This window comes from Gobio gobio (genome assembly GCF_949357685.1).
Source record: "Gobio gobio genome assembly, chromosome: 6".
Lineage (NCBI taxonomy): Eukaryota > Metazoa > Chordata > Actinopteri > Cypriniformes > Gobionidae > Gobio > Gobio gobio.
This window is the reverse complement of record NC_137102.1, coordinates 54,594,474-54,621,541: the sequence shown is the minus strand read 5'-3', so window position 1 is coordinate 54,621,541 and position 27,068 is coordinate 54,594,474. Positions and strand designations below refer to the sequence as shown.

Below are 27,068 nucleotides of genomic sequence, written 5' to 3'. Positions count from 1 at the left end.
TATTTTCTTTTCGTTACGTTTAAAAGTGGACATTTCAAGCTTATATACACATATTTCTCATGTTTGTGAGACAAGTAGCCTGCTGAGCTTCGGTTTATTTGAGACGCACTCCAGTTCATGTGTAAAGCATGTGATCGCTCCCGCGATTATTGTCTGCTATAGACTATTTGCTTCTTATTTATAAAATCCAGGCAATTATCTGATTAAATGTTGATTAAAATTAAGATACAATTTATACAAAACGAAATTCACATTAAAGGTCCCGTTTTTCGTGTTTTTTTTTAAGCTTTGATTGTGTTTACAGTGTGCAATATAACATGTGTTCATGTTTCATGTGTAAAAAAACAGTATTTTTCACACAATTTACTTATCTGTATACTGCTGTTTTCACTGTCCTCAAAACGGCCTGAGAATTTCCTCGTTCTATGAAGTCCCTCCTTCAGAAATACGTAACGAGTTCTGATTGTGCCAGCGGTTCCCGTGTTGTGATTCGACAGCAGCTTAGGGCACTTTGCCCGGGAAGGTCACGCCTCTTACCATAACGGGAGATGAACGCGCTCAAACTACAGCCCCTGAAGGCCAAACAAAGGTGATTTGACTCCGGGATGAAAATAACAGCGTCTGAACGACATGGCGACAAACGCAACCGAACCGAACGCAACACTTCCTCTTCTCCACGAGGGAGCAACAAGACCACGCCCCCTTTTTTGCGTATTCTTGTGGGCGGAGGTTAGTCAACAAACTGCTCTACTGACATCATTAAAGCAGGATGTACCAGGATGTAGTCCAAACCGGCCGTTCGCTGTAGGCTTTGAAAGGGAACTTCTGTTAAATAAAATATCTCGCTTGGCATTGAACTTTGAGCTTTATAATTTTACAGGTATTATTTATGCTCTAACAGCAACATTACACACTAACTAAAGTTTGAAAAATGGGATCACGAAGAACAGGACCTTTAAAGAAAGGCTTTCTAAGCAAAATCATACAAAATTTCGTTCAAAATCATTTCTGACCTTCTGTCTTCTGACATATTGGGCATCTTTTCATAATCAATGTAGCCTAGATTTAATTTAAAAATAACATTATAATATTTAAACATCAACAGGAACTTCCTGTAAATGGTCTGAAAGTCCGAACCATACAGAAAATGCTTTCACACTAGAAACGAACCGAACCTTTGTTCAGTTTGATCCGGACCGAGACTACCTCTTTTCGTCTGACCAAATTTTGTCCGGACTGTGGTACGAGGGAGGTTTCACACCTGTAATTCTGATTCGGACCAAACTGAAAAGTCCGGAAATCCGGACCAAACAAGGTAGGTGTGAAAACGGCCAGTGTAAGCTTTGCGGCGAAAACTTCTACATTACTCTGGTCAAAGTAGTCCATAGCAACAACAAAAACGTATCTTGATTTTATCTAGTGGTTATTCTGGGGGAAAAGGTATGGGGGCGTTTTAGTAACTTACCATGAAATGCTATAAAAATATGAATGAAAAAAATACTATGGAAGAAAAATTTAGATTATTTTCGTTAAGTTAAATGTATTGTACTCGTTCTGTTAGACTGGCGAACAGTGTGAGTTAAACAATGTCCTTCCTGTCATTGCAATAGCGCTCTGCACAAGCGTTTGAGGAGGACAGCGAAAAGATCTTCATCAGACTGCTGCGCTCCGTCGAAAAGAAGCATTTGGAGGTGAAAGAGCTGATCAGAGGCGAGGAGAGAACCGCTCTCAGCCAGACGGAGAAGCTTCTAGAACGACTGAATCAACAGATAGTTGAACACAGGAGAGGAGAGGCCGAGCTAGAGGTGCTCGCAAACACTGAGGATCATATCCATTTCCTACAGGTGAAGTCCTGGGTCTGAAATATGAACTGAATTTGTTTGTTTGTGCTGGAGGTTACGATACTCCCGCCCAAAACAATATGGGAACAGCTAAAGAAAAGAAGTCCTTCTCTTTGTGTATAGGTTGTAGGGGAATTTGGGTCATGGAATATGAAGGTGCGTGTTTGCTTGTTCACTAACTTTACCTGTCTGACGCATGACCCATGCAGAACTACAAGATGCTCTGCGCCCCACCTGACACCGGAGGTCGGCCCAGCATTGACGCCCATCCGTACTTTCCTTTGCTGATTTTGAGGAAAGCTCTCACAGAGCTGAGAGATAAAGTCAGCGAGGTCTGTGACAGAGAATCGACAAAGATCTCAGAATTAGGTGAGTATAAAAACAATTCACAAGATTGTTGAATATGGAGGTCTAGTCCTGCACAGCAGACACACCTCAGCTGCTGATGCACAAATGGCTGTTGACAGCGCACAATGTTATATTTACAGTCGATGAGCACGATCAGTCAGCTGAAAGCTCCCCGAGTTGTCCGTTGAACACTGAAACAGGTACAGACACTCACATCACTCCCAGCAAGTGAGTCATCAAACCACATCAACTCACCCATGTTTATACGTGCAAGTTAAAACGCATCTGACGTCATTCAACTCTCTGACCTTTTCCAGTCCATAGGCATTTACAACTGACTGAGCCGGGGACCAGAGGAGATTTCTTACAATGTGAGTTCCGATTAAGCAGACATTGGTTATTTGTACGGGATAATGCCGGTTGTTATCGCAAAATAAACCCTGACAAGGTGTTCAGAACCCCGAATTAACATCATCCCGCTTATTACACGGCTACTTTCCACATAAGTCATTTTCAGTTGTAATATTTGATTATACCATGGTCTGTCTGAAAACTCTGTTATTGGCTGGAAGGTGTGCATTAAATGAACACGTCACTATTTTTGAAAATAGGCTCATTTTCCAACTCCCCTAGAGTTAAACAGTTGAGTTTTACCGTTTTCGAATCCATTCAGCCGATCTCCGGGTCTGGCAGTAGCACTTTTAACATAGCTTAGCATAGATCATTGAATTTGATTAGACCGTTAGCATCTCGCTCAAAAAAAAAAAGGACCAAAGAGTTTCGATATTTTTCCTATTTAAAACTTGACTCTTCTGTAGTTACATTGTGTACTAAGACCGACGGAAAACGCTCCCTGTGCAAGCAGGTTGTCACCTGAGTTTTGTTGACGGATGTTAGCCTATTTTCAATGATCTATGCTAAAAGTGCTACCGCCAGACCCGGAGAATTAAAACAGTAAAACTTGTAAGGTGGAAAATAATCAAAGATATTTGAAATGGAACAAAATCCTCTGCTTTGCTGTTAACTGCCATCGTCGTGATCAAGATATTGAAATTGACTCAACCCCTTCCCCCTTAACGCCATCAGAAGGGCCAGGTTGAGTTAGAAAGACAAAAGAATGATTGGCCGGCTGGCCAACAGGTTTTCGCACCTTTGATAAAATGGGGGAAGTTTTGTCTGATTGGTTATTTTCAAATGTCTCACGGGTTGGTCTGATTGGTCAGTTTTACAAGAGTCAGATTTGAATTTGGTGACATCAGGGAAGAGTATAAAAGAGGATTTCATCTGTAGCTCGCTCTCTTTGGTTTCTCTGGCTTTCTCTGGAGAGAGCTGTTCTTTAGCTCTCTCCCTTTCTCTCTCTCTCTCTCTCTCTCTCTCTCTTTCTCTCTCTCTCTCACAGGTAACATTCTAGGCAGAGGCCTACAGAGCATAATTAAGGGTTTATGTTTTACATTTATTTGAAACTATTTTAAGTGTAACCATAACCAGTATTTGTGTTTCCTTTTAGAAGAGATTTATGTCTATGATGTAATTGACATTTTACATTTACTTGATTGTTAATAAATTGTTACATTTTGATCCTTTCTGAATTAATCTGTAATTATTAACTATCTCCAATGTGGAACGTTATAATTGTAACAAAGGGTTAAAACGGAACGATCAAATGTATGATTAACTACCAAATATAGATGACAAAACAATCAGTTGGGATTCTCTTCTAAATGCGACAACTAAATGAAATGGAGTCAGATAAAGAATATTATAATCAAATCCATTCTTCCAGCTGAGACACTGAACGCGTGCGGCCTTCACCGCGGTTCGCTGCCGATCCTTGGAGCGAATTCATGCGGTCTTACAAACTCAACTGTTGAGCCTATTTTCAAAAAAAAGTTTCAGTCAGTTTAACCAGTGTTCTACACTCACCTAAAGGATTATTAGGAACACCATACTAATACTGTGAAGGCCCTTTCGCCTTCAGAACTGCCTTAATTCTACGTGGCATTGATTCAACAAGGTGCTTCAAGCATTCTTTAGAAATGTTGGCCCATATTGATAGGATAGCATCTTGCAGTTGATGGAGATTTGTGGGATGCACATCCAGGGCACGAAGCTCCAGTTCCACCACATCCCAAAGATGATCTATTGGGTTGAGATCTGGTGACTGTGGGGGCCATTTTAGTACAGTGAACTCATTGTCATGTTCAAGAAACCAATTTGAAATGATTCGAGCTTTGTGACATGGTGCATTATCCTGCAGGAAGTAGCCATCAGAGGATGGGTACATGATGGACATGGTCAGAAACAATGCTCAGGTAGGCCGTGGCATTTAAACGATGCCCAATTGACACTAAGGGGCCTAAAGTGTGCCAAGAAAACATCCCCCACACCATTACACCACCACCACCAGCCTGCACAGTGGTAACAAGGCATGATGGATCCATGTTCTCATTCTGTTTACGCCAAATTCTGACTCAACCATCTGAAATTGAGACTCATCAGACCAGGCAACATTTTTCCAGTCTTCAACTGTCCAGACTGCCGCATATTGGATGTTTTTCCCTTTTCACACCATTCTTTGTAAACCCTAGAAATGGTTGTGAGTGAATATCCCAGTAACTGAGCAGATTGTGAAATACTCAGACCGGCCCGTCTGGCACCAACAACCATGCCACGCTCAAAATTGCTTAAATCACCTTTCTTTCCCATTCTGACATTCAGTTTGGAGTTCAGGAGATTGTCTTGACCAGGACCACACCCCTAAATGCATTGAATCAACTGTCATGTGATTGGTTGATTAGATAATTGCATTAATGAGAAATTGAACAGGTGTTCCTAATAATCCTTTAGGTGAGTGTATATTAATGTGATCCTTTCATTGTGTACACACACACACACACACTATATTAGGCATCTTTAACTATTATGTACTTATAGAGCCGCGTGGAGTATGTTTATGATGGACGGATGCACTTTTTTGAGCTTCAAACTCGTTGGCCCTGTTCACTGCCATTATAAAGCTTGGAAACATCAGGATATTTATTAATATAACTGATTGTGTTCGCCAGAAAGTAGAAAGTCATATACACCTAGGATGGCTCGAGTAAATCATGGGATCATTTTTATTTTAAAGTGAACTACTCCTTTAATACTGAAGCCCTCTGTTTAACTTAACAGTAAATACAGTCGATAATTGAGGTGCAAGATGGCCATAACTGCAACCTCAGAATGTTGCAACTGACCAAACGGAATACAGAATTTCAGAGAGCCATGCAATAACGTACATTTCTGGATGAGACTTATTAGCTAAAAATCTTTCCACTTTCAGACAGCTGTGATTTGAGATTAGACCCAAACACCGCCAACTTCTTCCTGCGCCTTTCTGGAGATCACACCGAGGTCACGACCGTCCACGAGCCTCAGACGTACCCCGATCACCCCGAGCGCTTCAGCAGCTGGGCTCAAGTCTTGTGCACCGAAGGTCTGTCTGGATGCGGATATTGGGAGGTGGAGTGGGGAGGTGCTGGAGGAGTTTCTATTGGAGTTTCCTACAAATCGCTCCCCAGGACTGGAGGGTCTATAGACCGAAAACTGGGATGCAACTCAAAATCGTGGAGTTTAGATTGCTCCGATTCGCTTTGTTTGTTCCGGCACAGTAAGTTTAGTGTAGAAATACACACTCCAACATCACACAGAGTCGGCGTGCATCTTGACCGCAGCGCTGGAACTCTTGCGTTTTATAGCGTTTCTCTGGCAGATGATACCATGATTTTGCTGCATCGAGAGCAGACCGCTTTTTCCCAACCTCTCTACCCTGCTTTCTGGGTTGGACTGGGATCCACTTTGAAACTGTGTCGAACTTTCAGCTTCTCAGCTTAGTAATGCATTCCGTGCTCTCATTTTGAACAAGGGACAGTTCACCCCAAAATCAAAAGCACGTCATTGTTCACTCACCTTCATGTTGTGTTTTCTTCCAGTGGCTTGTATTGTAGAGGCTAGCCTGTCCATGCAACCATTATGAAAAGGCGCACTCTGACCTCAATATACCTTTGTGTTACACAACATACTGACCATTTTCATTTTTGGGTGAACTAACCCTTTAAATAAAGAATAATAGTTAAAAAGTATGAAGCATGAATATAATGGAAATGTGTAAAACCAGGACAGGAATAAAGAGCATACCAGTAACGAGTCAACGCAGTTTGACGTGGCTGAACAGTTTATTGGTAACCGTGTGATATAAAAGCAGCATGACCCAGTGTGAGGTGGTTCTTCGTGGTGAGAGGCTCAGATCTTGTTGAAGGCAGCAATATCGACACTCTGGACCTACAACATCACGAAGAATTAATGTAGTTTTGGTCAAATTATTTTTTACATGTTATAAAACTTATCAAAGAGTGAATGTCATTTAAAAAATTTTTTATAAAATATTTCTTACATTTTATATAAGTAAATTTTTCCTCTTATTTTATTCAAATCTGTCATGCAATAAATATACACATTTGTAAATTGTTTATACATAATTATAAAACCATCAATATTTCGCTGCAATTCACAAAATTAATATAAAAATTATTTTTGCAATAAATATATATACAAATACTTTAGACCATGTTTTTGTCATTGTGATAAATATGCATCTAATTTATACATTTAATTTAATATGATTTTTATAATTTGTTATTTTCATAATTACGCTCCTTTTATTAAAATTACTGTAATGCAATAACTATACACACACACTTAAATGTTCTTATTGCAGTAAAATACTTATATATATGCATAAATTAAGGCTTTCTGAATAATATGGTTCTTGTCAATGTGATAAAAGTATTTTTTCATCACGAAGAATTAATGTAGTTTTGGTCAAATTTAAGAAATATTTTTACATGTTATAAATCTTATCAAAGAGAGAATCTCATTAAAAAATGTCTCTCTCTCTCTCTACAATTTATAACATGTAAAAAAACATTTCTTAAATTTTATACAAGTTCTTTTATACAAGTAAAATTTTCCTCTTTTAATAAAATCTGTCATGCAATAAATATACATATTTGTAAATTGTTTATACGTAATTATAAAATCATCAGTATTTCGCTGCAATTCACAAAATTACTATAAAAACATTTTGCAATAAAAATATATATAAATGCTTTAGACTAATGTTTTTGTCATCCAATTTACATTTAATTATTTCATATTGTTATTTTTATGTTAATTACATTCATTTTATTAAAATTACTGTTATGCAATAACTAAATACACACACACTTAAATGTTCTTATTGCAGTAAAATACTGATTGTATAATGACGCATAAATAAATTACTAAAAGGATCATAAATTGCATAAATTAAATTAAGGCTTTCAGAATAATATTTTTTTGTCAATGCGATAAGTATTTTTTCATTATAATTTTTATATAATTTGATTTAATATAACTTGTATAATTATTTTTTTGTTTTTTCATGACAATCAATTTAATTTTTTTCTCTACTTTATAAAAAAAATACTGTAATGCAATAAATACACATTTGTAAAATATACATCATTATAATGATTTTACTGCAGCATATAAAACATTTACTATATTAAAGTCAACAGAATCTAAAAATGCTGAAGTACCAATGCCTGGACACATTACAGTAATGGAAATTGGATGAGAAAACACTTAATTTTTAATTTTCTTTAAACAAGGTGAAATGTGACCTGAACTTTTTCTCATGATATTCAACCATAAACATAGTGCACTTACGTAGTCCTCATTTTTGGTGATCTCCTCTTCCAGAATGTCTGTTCCCACTTTATCGTCTTCTACCACACAGTTGATCTGCAGCTTTTTGATGCCGTAGCCGACAGGGACCAGCTTAGACGCTCCCCACAGGAGCCCGTCCATCTGTATGGAGCGCACACACGCTTCCAGCTTGGACATATCGGTCTCGTCGTCCCACTGATCAATGAAAGAAAGATGATATCAAATCGAAATCAGGAAGCATTTATACTTGATACTTTAAAGATTGTGTGTGCTGAAGCTCTCGTACAGGTTTGACGTCCAGCAGGATGGATGATTTGGCGATGAGGACTGGCTTTTTGGCTTTCCTCTGGGAGTACTCCTTCACCCTCTCTGCTTTGATGCGCTCTGCCTCCTCATCTTCCTCATCACTGCCAAACAGGTCAATGTCGTCGTCTTCGTCAGCACCGTTATGTTTCTCAACCTTGGGCTTCTGGACAGGAGCAGCCTTCAGAAAAATAATATACATGGTATGTAAAGAATTATGGTTGTATTTGGTTAATGCACAAAAGCGGCCTCGTCATTATTGACTTCTACCTTGAAGGTAACAGTCTTTGAAGCTGGTGATTGGCCTTTCTCCAGCGAGGCCATTCTGGACTCCAGTTTGGACAGCGTAGCTCTCAGATCATCCACCACTGATAAACCAATAGCTCCATTAATCTCACACTGATCACAATATACTCAGTAAGACAAACTGGATATTCAGCCTAAACTGTGTCAATCTGTTCCAAACCCTAGTGTGCTGCATCACTGTCCACATAGGCAGCTACTTTCTAATGCATCCTAGTTATTTTATGTTGGTCTTAGTGGGAACTGCATTTATGGACATACTGCATTTCACTAACATTCACCGTGCCTTGACTTCAAGTCACTCCAAATCGGTGTTGTCCATGTACGCTCCTTAAGGCCTGTTTCACACATACGTTTGCAGTGCGTATTTTTTTTCCATATCCATGTTAACCGGTTAGAGCTTTCACACTGCACGCGGATGCAGTCTGGCAGTGTGTTCCAGGAGCGTGAAATCGGTCGTCAATGTCACAATGTTTGAGATATCCAATCAAATCGAAGAGGCGGGATTTATTGTCCACAGAAACCGAGCAGTGCGGCACTTGAATGCGAGCCGAGGTAAGATAAACAGCTGAACTTGAGGAGTCAATACAGCAATATTTCCAGACTGTTTACGAATTAAAAAAAGTTAAACAATGGACATTCGTTTCCAGATTTGCAAACTACTGCTGCTGACCTTTTCGAATTTCTCAGATTGTAATGCCATTTACGTTATTCGACATACAATGCAAAAAGAAACATTAACGTAGCAGTTTTCAGCGTCAGTGTGAATGATTGTGTATCTGTTTCCAGGCTTTCTTCAGTAATATCGCAGTCAATGATTCATAAAAGTCAAAATATTATTTCCACTAAAACATGGTAAAACTGGCAACTTTCATTTTAAAGTAGCCCATGTCCCGTGAAGGAACGTGTCATAAGCCTAATAAAATAAATATAGGCTATAATTTGCTAGTTAGTTCACATGCATTATTTTACACAGTAGACTTTTAATAATTAAGACAAATGTTTTTGAAAGGAGAAGGCTGAATTTATTTGATTAAAAATAGAGTAAAAACACAATATTAAGAAATATGAATACAATTTCTAATATCTGTTGTGAATATATAGTAAAATGTTTTTTTGGACCAATATAATTTTTAAAATTGAATTTTATACAATTGGAGCTCTATTCCATAAAATGACAGATGTCGAGCTCCTGAAAGGACAAATATTATAACTACTTGAAAGGCACCATAAATAGTCCACATTCTGCACTACATACTAAGTCTTAGACCATAGCATTGCTTTATATGGACTGATTTTAATGGTAACTTTAGTGATATTAAACTTCACTGTATGGAAAAGATTTCAAAATGTGTATTTTAAAAAAATTATTATTAATTGCCATGTGCACCAGAAAAGACCAATTATAACCTAAAGAAGTATGCCTGTCATTCATTAATGTTAATGATAAAAATTTCAATTAAAAAATTCTGTCTAAATAGCATCTATTTTTGTATGTTAGTAAGAGGTGTTTAAAATTGCTCTGTGCATAATGAGCTAGTGAGTTTATGGTGAGATGAAAAACCTTACTTCAAAAGCAAAATTAATTTCCTATTATCACTGTAAAACTGCATTGACAATCTGTGTTGTAAAAAGCGCTATATAAATTAAGGTGACTTGACGTGTTGTGGACCGATTGTTATGGGCCGCTTTGTGCCAGAAAGTCCAGGGCCACTTTTTTGCCTCAGTCCGCCCCTGGCGGTGCATATGCAGCAGTTCACAGAGTCTAATTTTTGCTGTGCTGCACTCGCGGAATTAAAGTGACAGCGTATTGTTTGCGTTAAAATAAACATGTATTGACGCGAAAATCTAATAATTTCACCACAGATGCATATAATGTAAAGTCTACTCTGTTTCAAAGTCAAAATATGGCTTTTTGCCTTGGGTAAAGCAAGGAAAACGACACCTTACCTGCAACTAGGTAAATAAGGAGACATAATGGAAAGCACTCGTCCTATCTTGGAGGTGGAAAAATAAATTTCTTTATGACTTGCATGATTTATCGTAAAAAGATTTGAAAACAAAAGAAAAGACAATAATGGGCTGTTTTTGTCTAGCCTATTGTAAGTTTTAATTTAAAATGTCTGTGATTTTAGGCTATATAACCTATGTTTAAATTTTTTGCCACTTGCGTGAACAACGTATCAAGGGCCTATAGCTAAATCTAAAGTACAAGGCTATATAAATATAAAGTAATGAATTTAATAAAATGTTGTTTAAATGTAGTGCGTTTAAACTTGACATCTATGAAAGTGTATACAAAGATAATTGCAATGATGACAAGCCATGTTTTTGGATTTGAAATAAAAATAATGAATAAATGCTTTGTTTGTGGTATAAGCTACAACTGCGGATCAGTTGCGCACTGCAAACAGCGCATGCTGCTCCTGCATCGCATACGCACTGCAACACGCACCGCATACGGACTGCAGACGGAGTATGTGTGAAACAGGCGCAAGGCAGCATCCAACCACCTTCAGGTCAGGAACTAGAAAATTGCTTTCTAGGTCGGCAACTCACTAGGTAATGGAACAGCCATATCTCTGTCTTCTCTCATATGTACCTCTGTGCAGATTCTTGTTGTCCAGTTCTAGACCCTTCAAACGAGAGACCAGCTCACTCTGATCCTCAGACTTACTGGCATTCTGACTCTACAAATCAAAATGGAGGAGAAGTGAACGTTAGTGAATTACATCTCAAAGAGCTGACTGTAAAAATCACACCATGCAGGGCTGCGACTGCAGGCATGCCCAACAAAAGGTTTGTCAAACTCAATTTAAAAACCACAGGAAATCATATGAATGCATTTATAGAAGGAAAATGACAAGATAAATTACATTTATTTTTTCCACTTGATTTGCATGCAATTTACTTTGCTGAAGGCTAAAACTTTAAACTAATGCATGAAAACACAGGCATGCGTGACATCTGTGCACTTAATGTGTAAAAACAACCCATAAAACACACCAGTCACACAGAAAACAGGCTGTTTTTGAAGAGTAATGCGTGTATGATCCACGCTGCTCCAGGCTACATTCACATGCTATTCACACAGATGTGAAGCTGAACTGCCCCAGAGCACTTACGGTCTTCCTCTCCCGTGGTTTTTGAGAGCGCGTGTGCCCTTTACTACCCTGTAGAGCAGTCTTCACCTGAGAGATTCACATTTAACCACCACAACCAAAAAAAAAAATCAGAAAAGAGACAGAGATAAACCAACAGAAACAGAGTTTTACTCCATTAGAAGCTTAGAAGTATAGAAGCTTGTTTCTGCCACGGAATAAAACAATATAAATGATAATTGTGACTTTTTATTTGACAATTCTGACTTTTTTCTAGAAATTGCGAGCTATAAAGTCAGAATTGAGGGATATAAACTTGCAATGGCAAGAAATAAAGTCAACAAAAACGTCTTTTCTCAGAATTGTTAGATATAAATTCTGTCCAATTCTGAGGTAAAAAATAATCATTTAAAAAACTGTCTGAATTGCAGTTTATATCTCACAATTCTGACTTTAAAACACACAATCACGAGTTTATATTATGCAATTCTGAGGGAAAAAAAATTCTCAGAATTGTGAGAGTTTATTCAGTGGCGGAAAAAGATGCGTGCATGAACCGTTTTCATTGCCATTCAGTTTCTGCTTCACTTTAAAAGGTGTAAATGACATGGATTTTTTTATTATTATAATATGTTATAATATATCTTAAAATATGTCAGTGCCATTGTTTTGTCTCGAGATGCACACAGTAATGTTTTTTTCTAAGGCACGTTTATAAAAGCTACTTAAACATCCTAATTGAACTAAGGCCTAATCCTGGATTTATTATTATTATGTTCCTTGAGGTTCACTTATAATGTTAATAAAGATTTTTGCACAAAAAAAACATAATTTTTTAAGGGGTGGCTCCTTTAAGGCTTCTCAGTAAATGGCCATTATTATGATTGGCTAATGTCATTGAATAGGAAACCATATCAACACCCACTCGCTATTGTACGCAAGTAAACAAACATTATCCATCTAAAACCATTTACATCTAAAAAGTAATTTACAGACAAAGCTTTATGAAATAATTTACTTGCGGTTTATGATGCAGCTGCTGTCAGATATCATCTGTTAACAAAAGTTTATCATTATATGGTGAAGCATAAAATAAAATGCTCTGAACAAACATATCCTCCGACACGGGATGTCATTAAAATAAACCATCCACTTGTTTCCGACATTGGGATACTTCTGAAGTCTGTATGGAGATACAAACGAGCTGTTTACACTGGACGTGTCAAAGCAAACCTTCTTTCACTTTTCCATTTGTCCTGTTGTCCACAGACTCAAACGTGGAATATGTCAGAAGCTAATGCGCATCAGTGATTATAATGGGATCTATTTGCTTTTGACCCAATGCTCACATCCAGCGTAGGCAAATGTCAGCCGTTAAGCGACTGAACGTCAGTGGGTGGGGCCTATGATGCGATGATATATAACTATTAATCAATGTCTTGCTCTAGAGGTGGGCACATGCAAATGTATTCGTCACAAATCCCACAATATCCAAACAAGCCGTTTTTGGAGCTTGATTAAATAAATGCTTTGTTTATAATGAGAAGGTTGTTTTAAGCCAGGAACATTGCAGGATGTTTTAATGGTACAAAGACCTCTTATATGTCAAAAGTAAGGCAAATTTGAATTCTCATGTCATGACCCCTTTAAAGAGATAAATAGGTTGCTTAAATACATTTGTTCAACTGTGCATAGCTCTTAATAAAACTACAGTTGCAGACAAATCTTTCCAGTTTTTCCAAGCAGCAGATAAAAGCGTGCAAGCACATGTTTGCAGTGTATTTGTGAGGTCTGCTCACTTGAATCTGAGTCAGACCAAGACGAGAACATGCCATTAAAGCATAAACCACAAACACTAACATCTTCAGGCAACTGTGAAGCAACCCGCTTCCTTTAACAATATGAATGATGACAGATGAACAAGACTGAGAACAACAGAGCGCAGCACATGCATTGCAAAATGAACAGGCACATATAAACAAATAAAGATGTCATGTTGGGAAGGAGATCAAGCTAGACCCACTTGCATGACAGGACAGTTTGCTATAGCTAAGTGCTTTTAGGTGCGCACAGCACCTAAGATTATATAAAATCGCGTGAAGATTATATCAAATCTTAGTCAATGTATTTGTGTCTAGTAAGCGGATGATACGGGAGTTGTAAAGTAACTGCTGACAGAGTTGTCAAATACTGCAGAATCAGTGAGAAGAGACTGTGGGAGCAACTTCTGTTGGCAAAAAGTTTTTTTTCTTCTTCTGTTTAAATAAAAAACAGTTCTCAAATGTAAAGGCATTTTATTCACACCCAGCAAACATGTCTCTGTGAAAAGCATTTTAGGTGTTTTAATGCAAACCCATCCACAAAATTAAGATTTGTTTACTTAAATGCAAAATACAGATCACTGCCATTGACTAGCAATATATTGGCTGATCAATGGGCCAAAATGTTTTAAAAATGATAAGAATCAACATTTTCCCCTGGTTTCAGAGACAAGGCTTATAGTCCCAGACTAAAATGCATGTTTGAGCTGTTTTAACTGAAAGCAAAGTTTGTGCTGAAACATCTCAAAATGTCAGTCATTGTTTTGTCTCAAGATGCACACCAGTAAAATGTTCCCCTAATTAAACTAATGCCGAATCCTGGCTTAATCTAAGCCCTGTCTGTGAAACCAGGCCATAATGTGATACTTTTATGCATGCATACATATATGGACAAATTAATATTTTCAAAACTGATGTAATGCATATTTTTGAGTCATGAACAATGCGTTTAAACAAGTTTCAGTTGTTAAATAACATTTAATGCGTTTAAAAACATTTTTTGACTTATGCCAGGCGGTACAACCAAATAGTTGTATGTATACTGTAGTTGTACCACCTGACATTGAGTGTACCAAACAGGGGCGTAGCCATCCCACTATGATGAATAGCCCCCCCCCCAGTTTATTATACAAATATAATAATATTTATTAAATAACAGTTGTTTAAATCATTTAAACGTAATTACAAAATTATTATAACATCTCAAATACAAAAATAAATCAAATTTGTTTGTTTTTTTAGTCTATGGTTTTTGCATAATGCTTGATTCGTTTGATTGACAGCTGTGTTAGGCAATTAGGTGTCAGGCTGTCTCATGCGGCTTGCGCCTGTGAGTTCATGAAGTGTGTTTACCTATTCACTTAGCCTATAATTTGCAGTTGTGTGATAGATAAACAGCAGTGATGCAAAATTTTATAAAAAGGACTTTTAAAAACTCGCATTAACGCGGGAGAGAACCCATCCATCAGGCCGCAAGTAACAGTAAGACTCTCCAATTCCAAGCGCAGGTTAATTCTGTAGAGCCGGGAACACGCCATCAGTGTCTGTCAGTCGTGATAGTGTAGGGATAAGGTGCGTGGCACGAAGTTTTGATGCAATTCGACCCGAGGTTCGAATCTGGCTTTTGCTGAACTCGCTGTACTTCCTTTTCCCATCACATATCAGATCGGAACTGCTGGGGGGTTTTTTCAATTAAAAATGAAGAAAATATTCGAAAAATGGAAATAAAGTGTCTAACGTTTGTTGTAACCCATGCTCATGTTGTGTATGTGGACAGGTAGTAGCTACAGTTTTGGTTTATGTTGACAGTGACAAGTGTGAAAGTGCCCGCTCACTTTTGCCCAGGCCCGACCAAAAATACAATTCTGCCTTCGCCACTGGTACCAACCTACCCATTCTTGAAATTAGCGGCTGGATGATGTATTAATATCATGTTTACTGTTATTACCTTGCCAATTCATAATAAAAGAGCCATGTTTGCAGTTGCGTCACCCTGACATTTGAGAATATGCAAATTTCAATTATCTATTAATTATCTATTGCAAATATCTTCAATTATCTCAACAGCTTTAAAACCACTGATATTCATTACATTTGTTTATATGAGAGGTTCCAAAACTTAAATTATGCTCAATTATTTTTATTTTATTTTATTTTTTATTAAGACACCATTTTAAATCGTTTTCTTAGTCTGTTCATTGATCGGACAGTTGCACCACCTGACATTTTGGGGGGTTTAAGATAACAAAACATAAAATAATTTGTATTATTTAAATGTACAAAACATTTTATTCAAACTAAATAGGTTTATAAGAAAATAATGACCTTGGACACAAAAAAAAAACATACATACATACATTATATATATTATATATATATATATATATATATATATATATATATATATATATATATATATATATATATATATATATATATATATATATATATATATATATATATATATATATATATATATATATATATATATATATATATATATATATATGAAACAAAACTCCAAATCCTTTTACAGGTCATAAATTGTGTACACGAGTTAGTAATCTGCATGTACAGTTTACTAATCCATATCTATCGCTGATTTTGTTTACCCTGCCAAAGGCACAGAGGGAGCTCAGTAAACATGTTAAAATAGCACAGGGATATTTTGGGAGGGCGAGTGTTTGTACTGTAGCTCCAGTCTTGTGGGTGATCAGCAGCTGAATGAAAAACTGTCCTGTTCATTTCACCTCCAACTTGGTTAGAGTTTCATGAAGTAGACTTAAATCAGCCCTTCAGAGTGGTCCCATGCAGGACGACAGTTACAGAGCATCAGTAATCACTCTAGTTAAATGCGGTTCACAAGAAGATTACACTACAAATTCAGTATGCTCCAAAAAATGATTAATACCAAGAGTTGAGATTATGAGTTCTTTCATTTTGGGGGCAGTACTCACTCCGGCTAGGGATTGCTGGATATTCTGTCGGGCTTTAGCAATGTCCTGCAGGATGGCACTAGAATCTCTCTCCTGGAAGGGTACAGCGGGGTAAAAAGGCCCATGTCAAACAAACCAGCAAGAGGCAGAGAGTGAGCATGCAAGCAAGCAAGCAAACAAACACACACAGGTCAGGTGCTTATAGAAGCGCATATGAGCGAAAAGAAAAAGCAGACATACAGCAGCTGAGTAAACATGAATTCATGCCTCGTCATTAGGATTCTGTCAGCCTCATTTATTAGGACAATTACAGCCTTATACCGGTTTGTATGACAACCCAAATGAGGAAGTTTTAGACCCTCAAACTGTGCTGTTGAAACTGCTTTACTAAGACATCCAGATCTCTAGGGGGCAGTACCTGAGATGTTTGAGGTATGCCGTTCGAGCCCTCGTAGAAGCATCTCTCGGCCTCGTCGTATCTGGACTTGTCAAACCAGATGTTCTCCTGGGCGAGTCCCTGAAGTCCACTCATTGTGAAGCTAAGACCATGAAAAAAATGAGGTGTGGAAGTTAGAATTACAGTTTGTCAAAGAGCATACAACTCTAGAAAGACTCAAAGTAACAAAAACAGTCAGAATTCAAATGCAAGTCTTCAATGCATTTTTAAAGTAATTCATGAGTAGTTGTTGTGCATCACAAAAGCATTAAAACATGAGCAAATATAAATCAAGCCAAACAAGCCGAGCACCATGTGCCACATTTCCTTTCCTGTATTTACACATTATCACAATTTGCAGGTTTTAGAAACCATTTAATTTATATTAGGTCTCTAGAATTTGGATCTTAAATTGAATACACAATGAATTATTAGAGATTTTCTTGCATTCAAGAAATTCTTGGCAGCCAATACAATTTTTGAATAAGAAATGCTTTATTTGTATTTTTCTCAAATAAATGTCACAATCTCCAAAAGCTGGAGAAGAAAAACAAACTTGTTGAGCAAGATTAAAGAGATAGTTCACCCTAAAAGTTTTTCAACAAAAACCCTATCATATACCCCAGAACACTTGGAATATACGGCACGTTGCATGGGATCATTCTGTGGTACTTTTGCCTCTTTTAAAAATAAAAAAAAAGCTTCATGCTGGTTGCTATTCACTGCTATTATATTGACAAGCACGAGCGGGACATTTAAAAAAATAATTCTTCTTTTATGGTCCATAAAAGAAAGAAGGCCATATGGCGTTAAATGAGCTTAATTTTCATTTTAGGGTGAATTATGCCTTGTAATGTTATTTTTTTAAGTGAGTGACCATGAAGAACTATCCAACTGCTGGTTTAAAGAAGGCGGCCATGACTGACAATAACTAGCTAAATATAGCTAGTCGAAGCGACACAAAAAAGTTATATGAACAATATAATATGCTGACAAAATAGGAATGTTTATAGCAATATATAATATAAAACCAATAACAAGTTCATACAACCATCTTTTCACTAGAGCTGCTCAATATATCGAAATATTGCAAACGTACATAATCGCAATATGCATATCGCAAGGGCACGCAATATCTGAATGATTTTAATAGGCTACTTCAACATTGTGAAAAGTGTACGTTCTAAGTCGACACATATAGCAGAGAATAGACTGGGCACACGACTGTTACTTATGTGACTTGCTTGACGTTAAAAAGAGTTATTAAACGCAATAAGTTGCTAAAAACAACTCCATGCAGTCTTGCGCTGTCTGACACACACACACCAAAACGTGCGCAGAAGCCATTCTTTTTTTTCCGTGTCTTGTTACACACTCAAACTGTCAAATACACACACAGTTATGTCAAAATGGCTGTCTTGATGAGTATTCATGTAAACACAGTCGATTATGCTTTAAGTGAAAGATATCAGTTGGGGAAAGAAATAGATTTTACACACTTAAAGCAATATCGTATCGCATTATTTAACAAGGATATCGCATATCGCACCGCCCTACTTTTCACTATACTGTACATTACCATAAATTCAGTCACTGCTTAAAGCAAATAAATTAGTATTATCAGATGGCTAGTATTTCTGCATTAGTAAGAAAAATCTATTGTGAGATGCACAGCAATGGAAAACCACATTTGTGAACAGACCCTTCATTAGTTATTCGTTCTGCTTCACCCATTTCATTTTATGGACACTTTTATTGTCGTCAGTATCCGTTATTCAGCATGAAAAAATTAAAGACCGAAGATGATCATCAATAAACTTGTACATTCTGTAAACACCCACTTTATGCCTGGCTAACTTCCTGATGACGGGAAAACTATATCACCCAGGTCTTGCATTCACATTGATTTTGTAGAATGGTTATATGGATTGATTGTCCAAGTCCCTTCAACCACTAAAACTCCTTTCATTTATTTTTTGCTGACACGGGCTGCAGACAATGGGACAGACTTTGCGTGCTAAAGCCCTCGGATTAGTTTCACACTGATCAACTTTCACCCAGCAGCCAATGGTGACGCAAACCAGCTTTTGAAAAGAGAAAAATTCTCTTATACGGTCCACAAACAACTCAAGTAAAACTCACAAAAACACACCGTTCAGTAAGTGAGAAGACTCAGAGTTTCTTAAAAGTCAATTGTCCCATGCCCCTAAACTAGCCATACTTGTCCCTTTTCTGAGGGGCGCGCTCTGTCTCGGAGAAGACCCTCTTCCTGCTACTTTTTGGGAATTGCCGATCCCTCCGGGGTTCAGACGACGACCGCTGCTGTTGATGTGATGCATGAGAACGTGTGTAGGTTTGGTTCTCCTTCTCTTGGGATTGTTGTGCACCGTTCCGTTTAGCCCTGAAGACCAGGGTGCGGGGAATTCGGTCTTTGGGGTTTGAAACTGGAGGGGTCCCGCTCCCAGTGTTCAAGCTCTGATAGGCATCAGACTGCTCATATAGGTTGCGGTTGAACCAAACCTTCTCTCCTCTAACGCCCTGAGAGGTCAGATCATGTTGGAAACGACCTTCTTCAGAACCCTGATTTTCAGACCTGGACGAACGAGTGCGGTTTCTCTTTCCGTCGTTTGAATTCGGCAGATTTCTTGTCTGTTCGTGTCTAGTGTCTTCTTTGGCTCGAGACCCACACTGTTTCTCCATCCTCTAGCTCAATTACAGAATATAAGGAAAAACAAAAATGGTACATGCTAAAGAATTAGTTTAAGCTCATGTTAGACACAGTGAACGAGGGCAGAGATGGAAACAACCAAGCGCATACAGAAGCCTGGCAGAGCAGCAGAAGGATTTATCAAGGGAACCAATAAAATACAATTTAAAATTTGAATAGTTTGACTATTCAAATTTCGTATGAGATGTCTGGCTAAAGATGATTGGCTAAATGGTTGTTGTCCCTTCGATAAATACATTTAAAAGAATATTTAAACCTTTTTTTAAAGCCATGCAAGTTGAGCAGAACAAAATTAACAGAAACAAGTTGCACAAAATTACAACCAAATGCCTCAATATATTCTGGTTTGATATCCAAGTTTTACATTACCTGTAGGGATGCACCGAATATTCGGCCGGCCGAAAGACTTCTATCACCGAAACAACACGGCCGAAATGTTGTGATGACGCAAACAGAAACCGCGACCTGCACGTGCTTGTCTGAAGCAACATGTCTGTGGTGTGGACGTATTTCAGTATATCTGAGAAACACCCACGTCTGCTCCATGCACAAGCTGGATACTATTGGTTCAGTGCAGCAGCTCATGTTCTCGATGAGAAGAGGACCATACTTCACTGTGAAACCCAACGGTTTCCGAATGCAATCTTTAACAGTGGGCATGTTTTAAGAGCAGAACACACTTCAATCCGACCAACATTGATCAACATGTAACACGAAATTCAAACGATAAATGCCGTTTTGACGCTCTTTAATGTGGCATCACTGATCACATCACAGTTCAAGCGGCGGCGCGCGCGTGAACGCGATCATCTGTGAGCGCGATCGATCATCTCTTCCTTACGAATAAACACAAAGTAACATCTAAGGTGTGTTGAGGATACATTACTTACTGTCACGTATCATATGTGGTGTAATCGCTCAATCAGTGTTTCAACGGCGAAAATACGTCAATATAACTGCTGTAAACTAACTTTAGCATTTACCTCAGGCAGTCATTCAGTGTCCACAGAATTTTATTCACTAGAGTAAATCAACTCTTTCACTAAATATATGACCTATATTAGCCGTTATATTCATTATATTCTACTTTAACCTGTTAATGATATCTTGATTATTTCATATATGTTTAAATAAACCTGTCGTGAAAATGACAGACACGGTGTATAAATTATTATATTTCAACAACGAATTGGATAAAAAAATATTTTATAATCAGATTTAGAAGTTATTGCAAAAACTGCCTCATGTGAAGTTTACATGTTTGCTTACTATGTTATTTGAGTGTTGATTATTAGACCTATTGCACCTCTTCTGAATGCACTTTCTTGTAGTAGTCAGAAAAATTTAAAATGCACTAGACCTAAAAGCATTTTGTTTTTATGAGAGAACATTTAATTTTAAAACCTTTCTGTAGGCCTGTACATTATTATTTAATGTACAAATGAATGGGGTCAAGTTAAACATTTTAGTTTGAATTTTATTTTATACTGTGCATTGTTGCAATGTGCTAAATAAATATTGGCATAATTTGTAATTGATTTATTCTTTGAAACTTTAATATTAATTTATGCAATTGCAATGCCTTGATTTTAGTAAAGTTAGTACACAGTCATAGCCATAAATGCAATGGTACTAATAATTGGCATAATTTCTTTCGGTGTTTCGGTTTTCGGTCTTGGTTTCCTCTTTTTCGGTTTCGGCCAAGAATTTTCATTTCAGTGCATCCCTAATTACCTGTTTGGCATAATGTTGACTACAACACAAATTTTAAGCTATAATCATTCTAGTAATAAATGCCATCTGACCAGCAGTAATTGGAGCCACAGGAAGAAAAAAACAGAAACATGCACACAATCCCAATGCCTTTTACTAGACATAATTCAAGTGCCCCTATTATGGTCTTTCAAATATTCCCTTTCATGCAGTGTGTAATATAGCTGTCTGTGAACATTAACGTTCTGCAAAGTTGTAAAGTCAAATGTGAACGATAAATAAAGTTAGTGTCTCCCATAAGAATCGACTCTGAACAGCCTAAATTAGTTGTTTGTATTACGAGTCCCACTTGGTTACAGTTCTAAATCACTAAAAAAGATATTTGCATAATTGACCTATCGGTAAGCCCCTCCCCTCGAACGCAGATGAGCCAATAGCAGTTGAGTATCAGTTGCGCTGGGACCGGAACTCGGACATCTTTAGGTGTCAGCGCCATAGAGAAACATTGGAAAATCCAAAGCTCTCATCGATTTGATGGTGTTTATGCAACAAAAATGCTCAAATGTCGTGCCTGAGGTACTGTAACACTGATTCCAGGGATCCTGAGAGGATTTTCTGTTTGTCATGCTCTCGTTAACTAACAATTAAAGTCCCTGCTAACATACAAACCGAAATAACGAACTATTCTCACGTAGGTCTGTAGGTCAAAAACACGAAGGTCTACATTTCAGTGCCTCTCCATTTTAAACTGGTTATTAGGGCTGAAACGATTAGTCGACATTGTCGACAATAAAAAATTGTCGACAAGTATCTTTGTTGTCGGGTAGTCGTTTGATCTCACTTGACCTAATGTAAGGGCCTGCAATATCACGATTTGATCGCTACGGCGCTGTAGCACTAGAGTGTAATGCAGCCCTTACAAATGCTATTACAGTAGAAGTGGTAATGGGCGTTTAGCTCCACAAAGTTAGCCTGACAAGCCAGACCCACATCAAGATGTTGGATCTGGAAACTCACCATTGGCAGGGCTCAATCCGAGGGGCGGGATAAACGGTTGTCTTTCAAATTCCCTCTGCACGCAATAGGATAGCGCTACAACTAGGGATGAAACGGTATGGAAATTTAGCATCACGATTATAGTGACCCAAATTATCACGGTTATCAATATTATCACGGTTTTGTTCAAACGAAATGAAAGTGTTCAAAAAGAACAGATGCACACACTTAAAACATTTCAACAAGTTTTATATTTGAAATTCAACAAACAACAAATAACTAAAGCAGCTCTAAGCACTTTTTTAAGCTAGATTCTGTGGGATTTCCTTCCTTAATGGCCGTCATCAATAGCAACGCATAACACATAAATAATAATAATTTGTCGTAAATATAATCTCTAATATTATCACTGTAAATATATTCCCAAGCAATATTCTCATCAGTGTTCTATCAGACACATTTAAATCTAGCATATTTTGTGTTAGAGCCCAAACAGTATCCTAGTGAAATAATGCATATCCATATTTCCATATGATTTGACAGTTTATTTTATTAAATATCAAAATGTGTGCATCATACCTGAGACCTAGATGAACACTTTACAGTCTTTTTATGACTGTCATTCTCTTCAAATGCTATTGAAGTTTGAAACGTGTATAACGTTACCAATGTTGTGTGTAACTTTACAGACGGTCCCTAAATTCGCCAGCATTATGCCAGTCATTTCAGATGCGCTGTGGTTCTGCTGTGTTTTTTTAAACCATTTTCGCTGCTGAAATAGAACAAAAGCAGTCATCCACTGTATGATGAATGAATCTCCTGCGTTCAGCACACGTTTATCTCTGCTTTGAGTGCAGATTTCAGCGTGTGAGAGCGGCGCGCGCTCTGAACAAAACTCCGCTAATCTGAACGCCTCTGATTATGAGATATTGCATTCATAAACTCAATAGAAGCACGTGTAAGTGCTTATAATGCGCAACGCGATCTCATGGCTTTTGAGAAGACTATTATAAGTTCAACAGCCAGAGTGGCTAGTGTGCAGCCGAAATAACGTTACACTCGCAAATGGCGGTTGTTAATGTCAAACCCTGATTTTTATCCCTTAAATGTATGTCACCCTAGTCTTGTCTGAATTTGTTCGTTCGCTTCACGTTATTATTTCCCAGACGTAGGTTTGGTATTGAGGTCAAAGTCCACTTGCCTTGCGTTCGTAGTTTTGAAGTGTTTTCCCTATTACAGCGACTTTCTTTTGGCATGTTCTGCAGACAGGTGACCATCTTAGGTTAAGTTTCCCTCAGGACTTTTGTAAAAGCCAAAATATGACCACGCCTCAGATGTGGTCCTTTTAGAAGTCAGAACAATCCCCCGAGTGCTGTCACTGCTTCCTGCCATTTCTCCTCATTCAGAAAACAGCGGTGCGCCAGACTGACGCTGACTGGACAAGATTTACCGCGAGTTTTCACAACCGTGATAATCACACGCGGTTTTAATGATAATAAAATTTTATACGATATTACTAACCGTCACTAAATTTTATCGTGGTTTATCGTGAAACCGGTAATCGTTTCATCCCTAGCTACAACCAACCAGATCAACGAAGAAGGTGAAGCGGAGCTGGTTGATAGATTAAACTTTCGCCGTATCCGTTCGGCAAAACTCCGAACACATCTTCCTTTCTTAAGAATGACTTCAGAGCCGTTCTTTGTTCTTTTCTCAAAGAAAAGCTTAACTCCAAGTCTTCCAGAGTCGCGGCCAAAGCTGATCGCCAGCTTCTTTGTTTGCCAGTATCACGCGGAACCGCCGCAACTCTGGAAGCGTTTCCAGGCAAAATGGAATAGGAAAATATCATTTTGACACGAATGCATATTAATACATGACATTTTGACATTTGAAAGTCTCTAGGTTGACATAAATGCAGATATAATTGTAATTCTTAAAAATTTACAATATCGATTATAAAATATTTTGTAGCCTATTTGGCCATCAATATTGCAGAGTTCCACTACGTCACCTAGCAGCAGCAGCGCCGCGTCAGACACGCTTCTGGTGTGCAAAGACAGAAAACGTCACGCAGCCGACATGCAACAGAAACGCCACGCTCACGCCACGCTTGCAGTGTGTCGGCCGGCCTTAGACCAATCACCACAGACTGATCCATCTGACCAATCAGAGTAGGCTCTCAGAAAGGAGGGATTTAGAGAGACCAAATCATTGGTCAAGTCGTTTGAGTATCATTGAAATATGTGTTGATGTGTAATGTATACAGGGTTTTTCCTACATTGAAAATTTTTTGGCGGCCGCCAAAACAAATGTTTGTCCCGCCAAAGCCTTATTTGATTAGTTATTGTGATTTATGAGTGATGTAGAATAGATGCTGCGCTTGGGTTAACTGAGTGTCAGAGAGAATGATCAGAGCTCCTCCCTCGCACTCTCTCTGTCTTCAAAATAAGCATTCTTAGCTTTCATATATTTTACATATTACGTTAATCAAAATCTAAAGGTCGGAAGACCGAATCCATGTTGCACGTGGCGCTATCAGACGATGTTTTCCTTTAATTACCGCTGGGTGTGAAATGAGCTCAAAAAACATTGACTCTTCTCTGACCAGCTGACATAAAGCATACTTTCAATAAACGGGAAAGAAATCCTAACCGGTTATGAAGTGTTTTCTGTGTGTTGACAAATCTTCCGCGATGTTCTAAAGACGGGATTCACACACAACGCGTCTGCTAATGTCCGATTCGCCACCTAATGACTCCTTTGAACCGAATCATTTTAACGACTGGTTAGAACTGATCTGTCCAACACTGAACTCACGAATCAGTTGAATCATTTACTCTAAACATCTGAAATGAGAACACAAGTGTGCTTACCCAATTTAGCAAGAGTGGGTGTAAGAGTTAGTTTTAATTATCCACAGTCTTTCAGCTTATTTATGTTCACAATGTGTAGTAAAATAAATAGCCTAAAATCACTTAGTTTAGACTGGAGTGAGGTGAACCCAGAACAAAGATGTTGTTAGCTAGCTGATCATTTTATGAAATTGTATATGGCAGAAAATGAGGCTATTTGTTCATTTTTTAATACTACTTTTTAATATTGATATGATTATATACCAAAACAATTATCAGTCAATAGTGTAAAAATGAGGAACAAAAACAAACATCAAGGTATCCCATAGCTACTATAGTATATTATAGTAAAATTACTCTAGTAAATACTATAGTGTTTTTGAACCATACTATAGTAAGTACTACAGTAAATTGTAGTATATTGTAGTATTTACTACACTTTGTTAATTTACTGTAGTATATTTACTATAATATACTATAGTATTTTTTCATGTGGGATCAAAATAAGATAAGCAAAAGTTACAATCTTTCTTTGAATTTATTTAAAATGTATTGTCAGTATTGCGCTTGCAGATAACGTGGGTAGGGTACTTTTTTACTGTGCGTGCGTGTGTGTGTGTGTGTGTGTGTGTGTATGGATGACCATGTCTGTCAGCCACCACCGAAGACCATTTTTGACCCAGGAAAAACCCTGGTATATTGTGAGGAAATTGACCTTTGATGCATGTAAACCTGTTGTTGGAGATCTAAATTTAGGAGCCTTTAAAATAGCATAACAGGGGCACTTTAACCTGAGACGTGATGTAAAGGCAGAAGTGCATGAGAAGTCCAATAACTATTAAATTAAAATGTATACACATATTTACAGTATTTTGGTTTAAATGGCAACAATCAAGTGGAAAATAGACAGGAATATTCCACTGATGTTTTTTTAAGGGTGGAAGGAAGATGACAGACCTATAATGCCTATCCTATAATGCTCAAAATTTGGTCAAACTCAAACCAAATCCAACTTCCAAAACTACCACCAACTATTCCTTGCTCTGAGAATCCATCATACGGGTTCAAAACACACCATGCATCTCTATTACAAAAATATATAAAACACAACAGTTCACTGTTAGTTCATGTTAGCTCAGGTACAACTTTTGATCTCATTAATGGTTTTAAAAATTTTCAAATTAATAAATGCTTTAGAAGTATGTTTTAGTATTTCATAATTAATGTAGGTTACTAATGTAAACATTAAAATGTTACCCGTATTTTATTTTTTTATTGCAATTCATATTTAATTGCATTTCAGATGCATAAATTGTTATGAAATGTGCCTTACTCTTTGAGATGAAAAGATAAGAGAAAGGAGATGAGAAGAAACTTATTGTCACCATGTGAAATATTACATTAAAAAGGGGAGTCACTGACGACATGTGTAGGACATGAAAAGCAAATAAACCAGAGTAACACACGTCTAACCCAGATTTAAACCAGCAGAGACCTGTGGGTCAGGATTAGATGACACACACAGATCCGTTACAGATGCTTCATAAGACCCACCCTGTTTATGAACATATGAAACACAAAACACAACTTCATGTGTGCTGTCAGTATCACCTCCAGATGATCCATGGAAGTTTTATGAACTCATGAAACATTAGCTTTTATTCACGTCCAAGATACAGTATGTTGTGCATGTTGTGGGATCGAGTTCGGGGAGTTTTAAATTCTGCAGCGGATTAAACTCATGAGTTTCACACGCAGCCACGTGGCGCGACACGCACAGCGGTACACTTCAGCAATAACACGATACAAGTTAAATACAATGACCACTATTGTGTTAGTGGAAACTAAAGTTTTACTTACTTTCGAAGAGTTTGATAAGTGACAAGCGGTTCGAGTTGAACTTCTCCACCGGACTCCCTATAACAGAAAGAGACCGAGGA

General features: G+C 37.6%; 2 protein-coding genes across 4 annotated transcripts in view; one reads left to right on the top strand and one right to left on the bottom strand.

Moving 5' to 3' along the window:
* The window catches only part of ftr87 (finTRIM family, member 87), a 12,137-nt gene extending 5,752 nt beyond the window's left edge, over positions 1-6,385 (top strand). The window contains exons 3-7 of the mRNA XM_079820340.1: positions 1,611-1,844; positions 2,051-2,210; positions 2,330-2,389; positions 2,507-2,560; positions 5,515-6,385. Of these exons, the coding sequence (XP_079676466.1) occupies positions 1,611-1,844; positions 2,051-2,210; positions 2,330-2,389; positions 2,507-2,560; positions 5,515-6,065 (1,059 nt within the window). The 3' untranslated portion in view covers positions 6,066-6,385. The remainder of the gene's footprint in view (positions 1-1,610; positions 1,845-2,050; positions 2,211-2,329; positions 2,390-2,506; positions 2,561-5,514) is intronic.
* On the bottom strand, positions 6,382-27,068 carry eef1da (eukaryotic translation elongation factor 1 delta a (guanine nucleotide exchange protein)). 3 transcript variants are annotated; one of them, XM_079820344.1, is made up of 9 exons: positions 26,989-27,068; positions 16,822-16,942; positions 16,425-16,496; positions 11,672-11,737; positions 11,149-11,236; positions 8,514-8,611; positions 8,227-8,424; positions 7,941-8,135; positions 6,382-6,512 (listed from the first exon to the last, which is right to left on the bottom strand). In XM_079820344.1, the coding sequence occupies exons 2-9, from the start codon at positions 16,933-16,935 to the stop codon at positions 6,474-6,476; spliced, it is 870 nt and encodes a 289-aa protein (XP_079676470.1). In that variant the 5' UTR covers positions 16,936-16,942; positions 26,989-27,068; the 3' UTR covers positions 6,382-6,473. The 3 variants fall into 3 exon arrangements, with proteins under 3 accessions (XP_079676470.1, XP_079676471.1, XP_079676472.1); XM_079820345.1 differs by lacking the exon at positions 16,425-16,496; XM_079820346.1 differs by lacking the exons at positions 11,672-11,737; positions 16,425-16,496.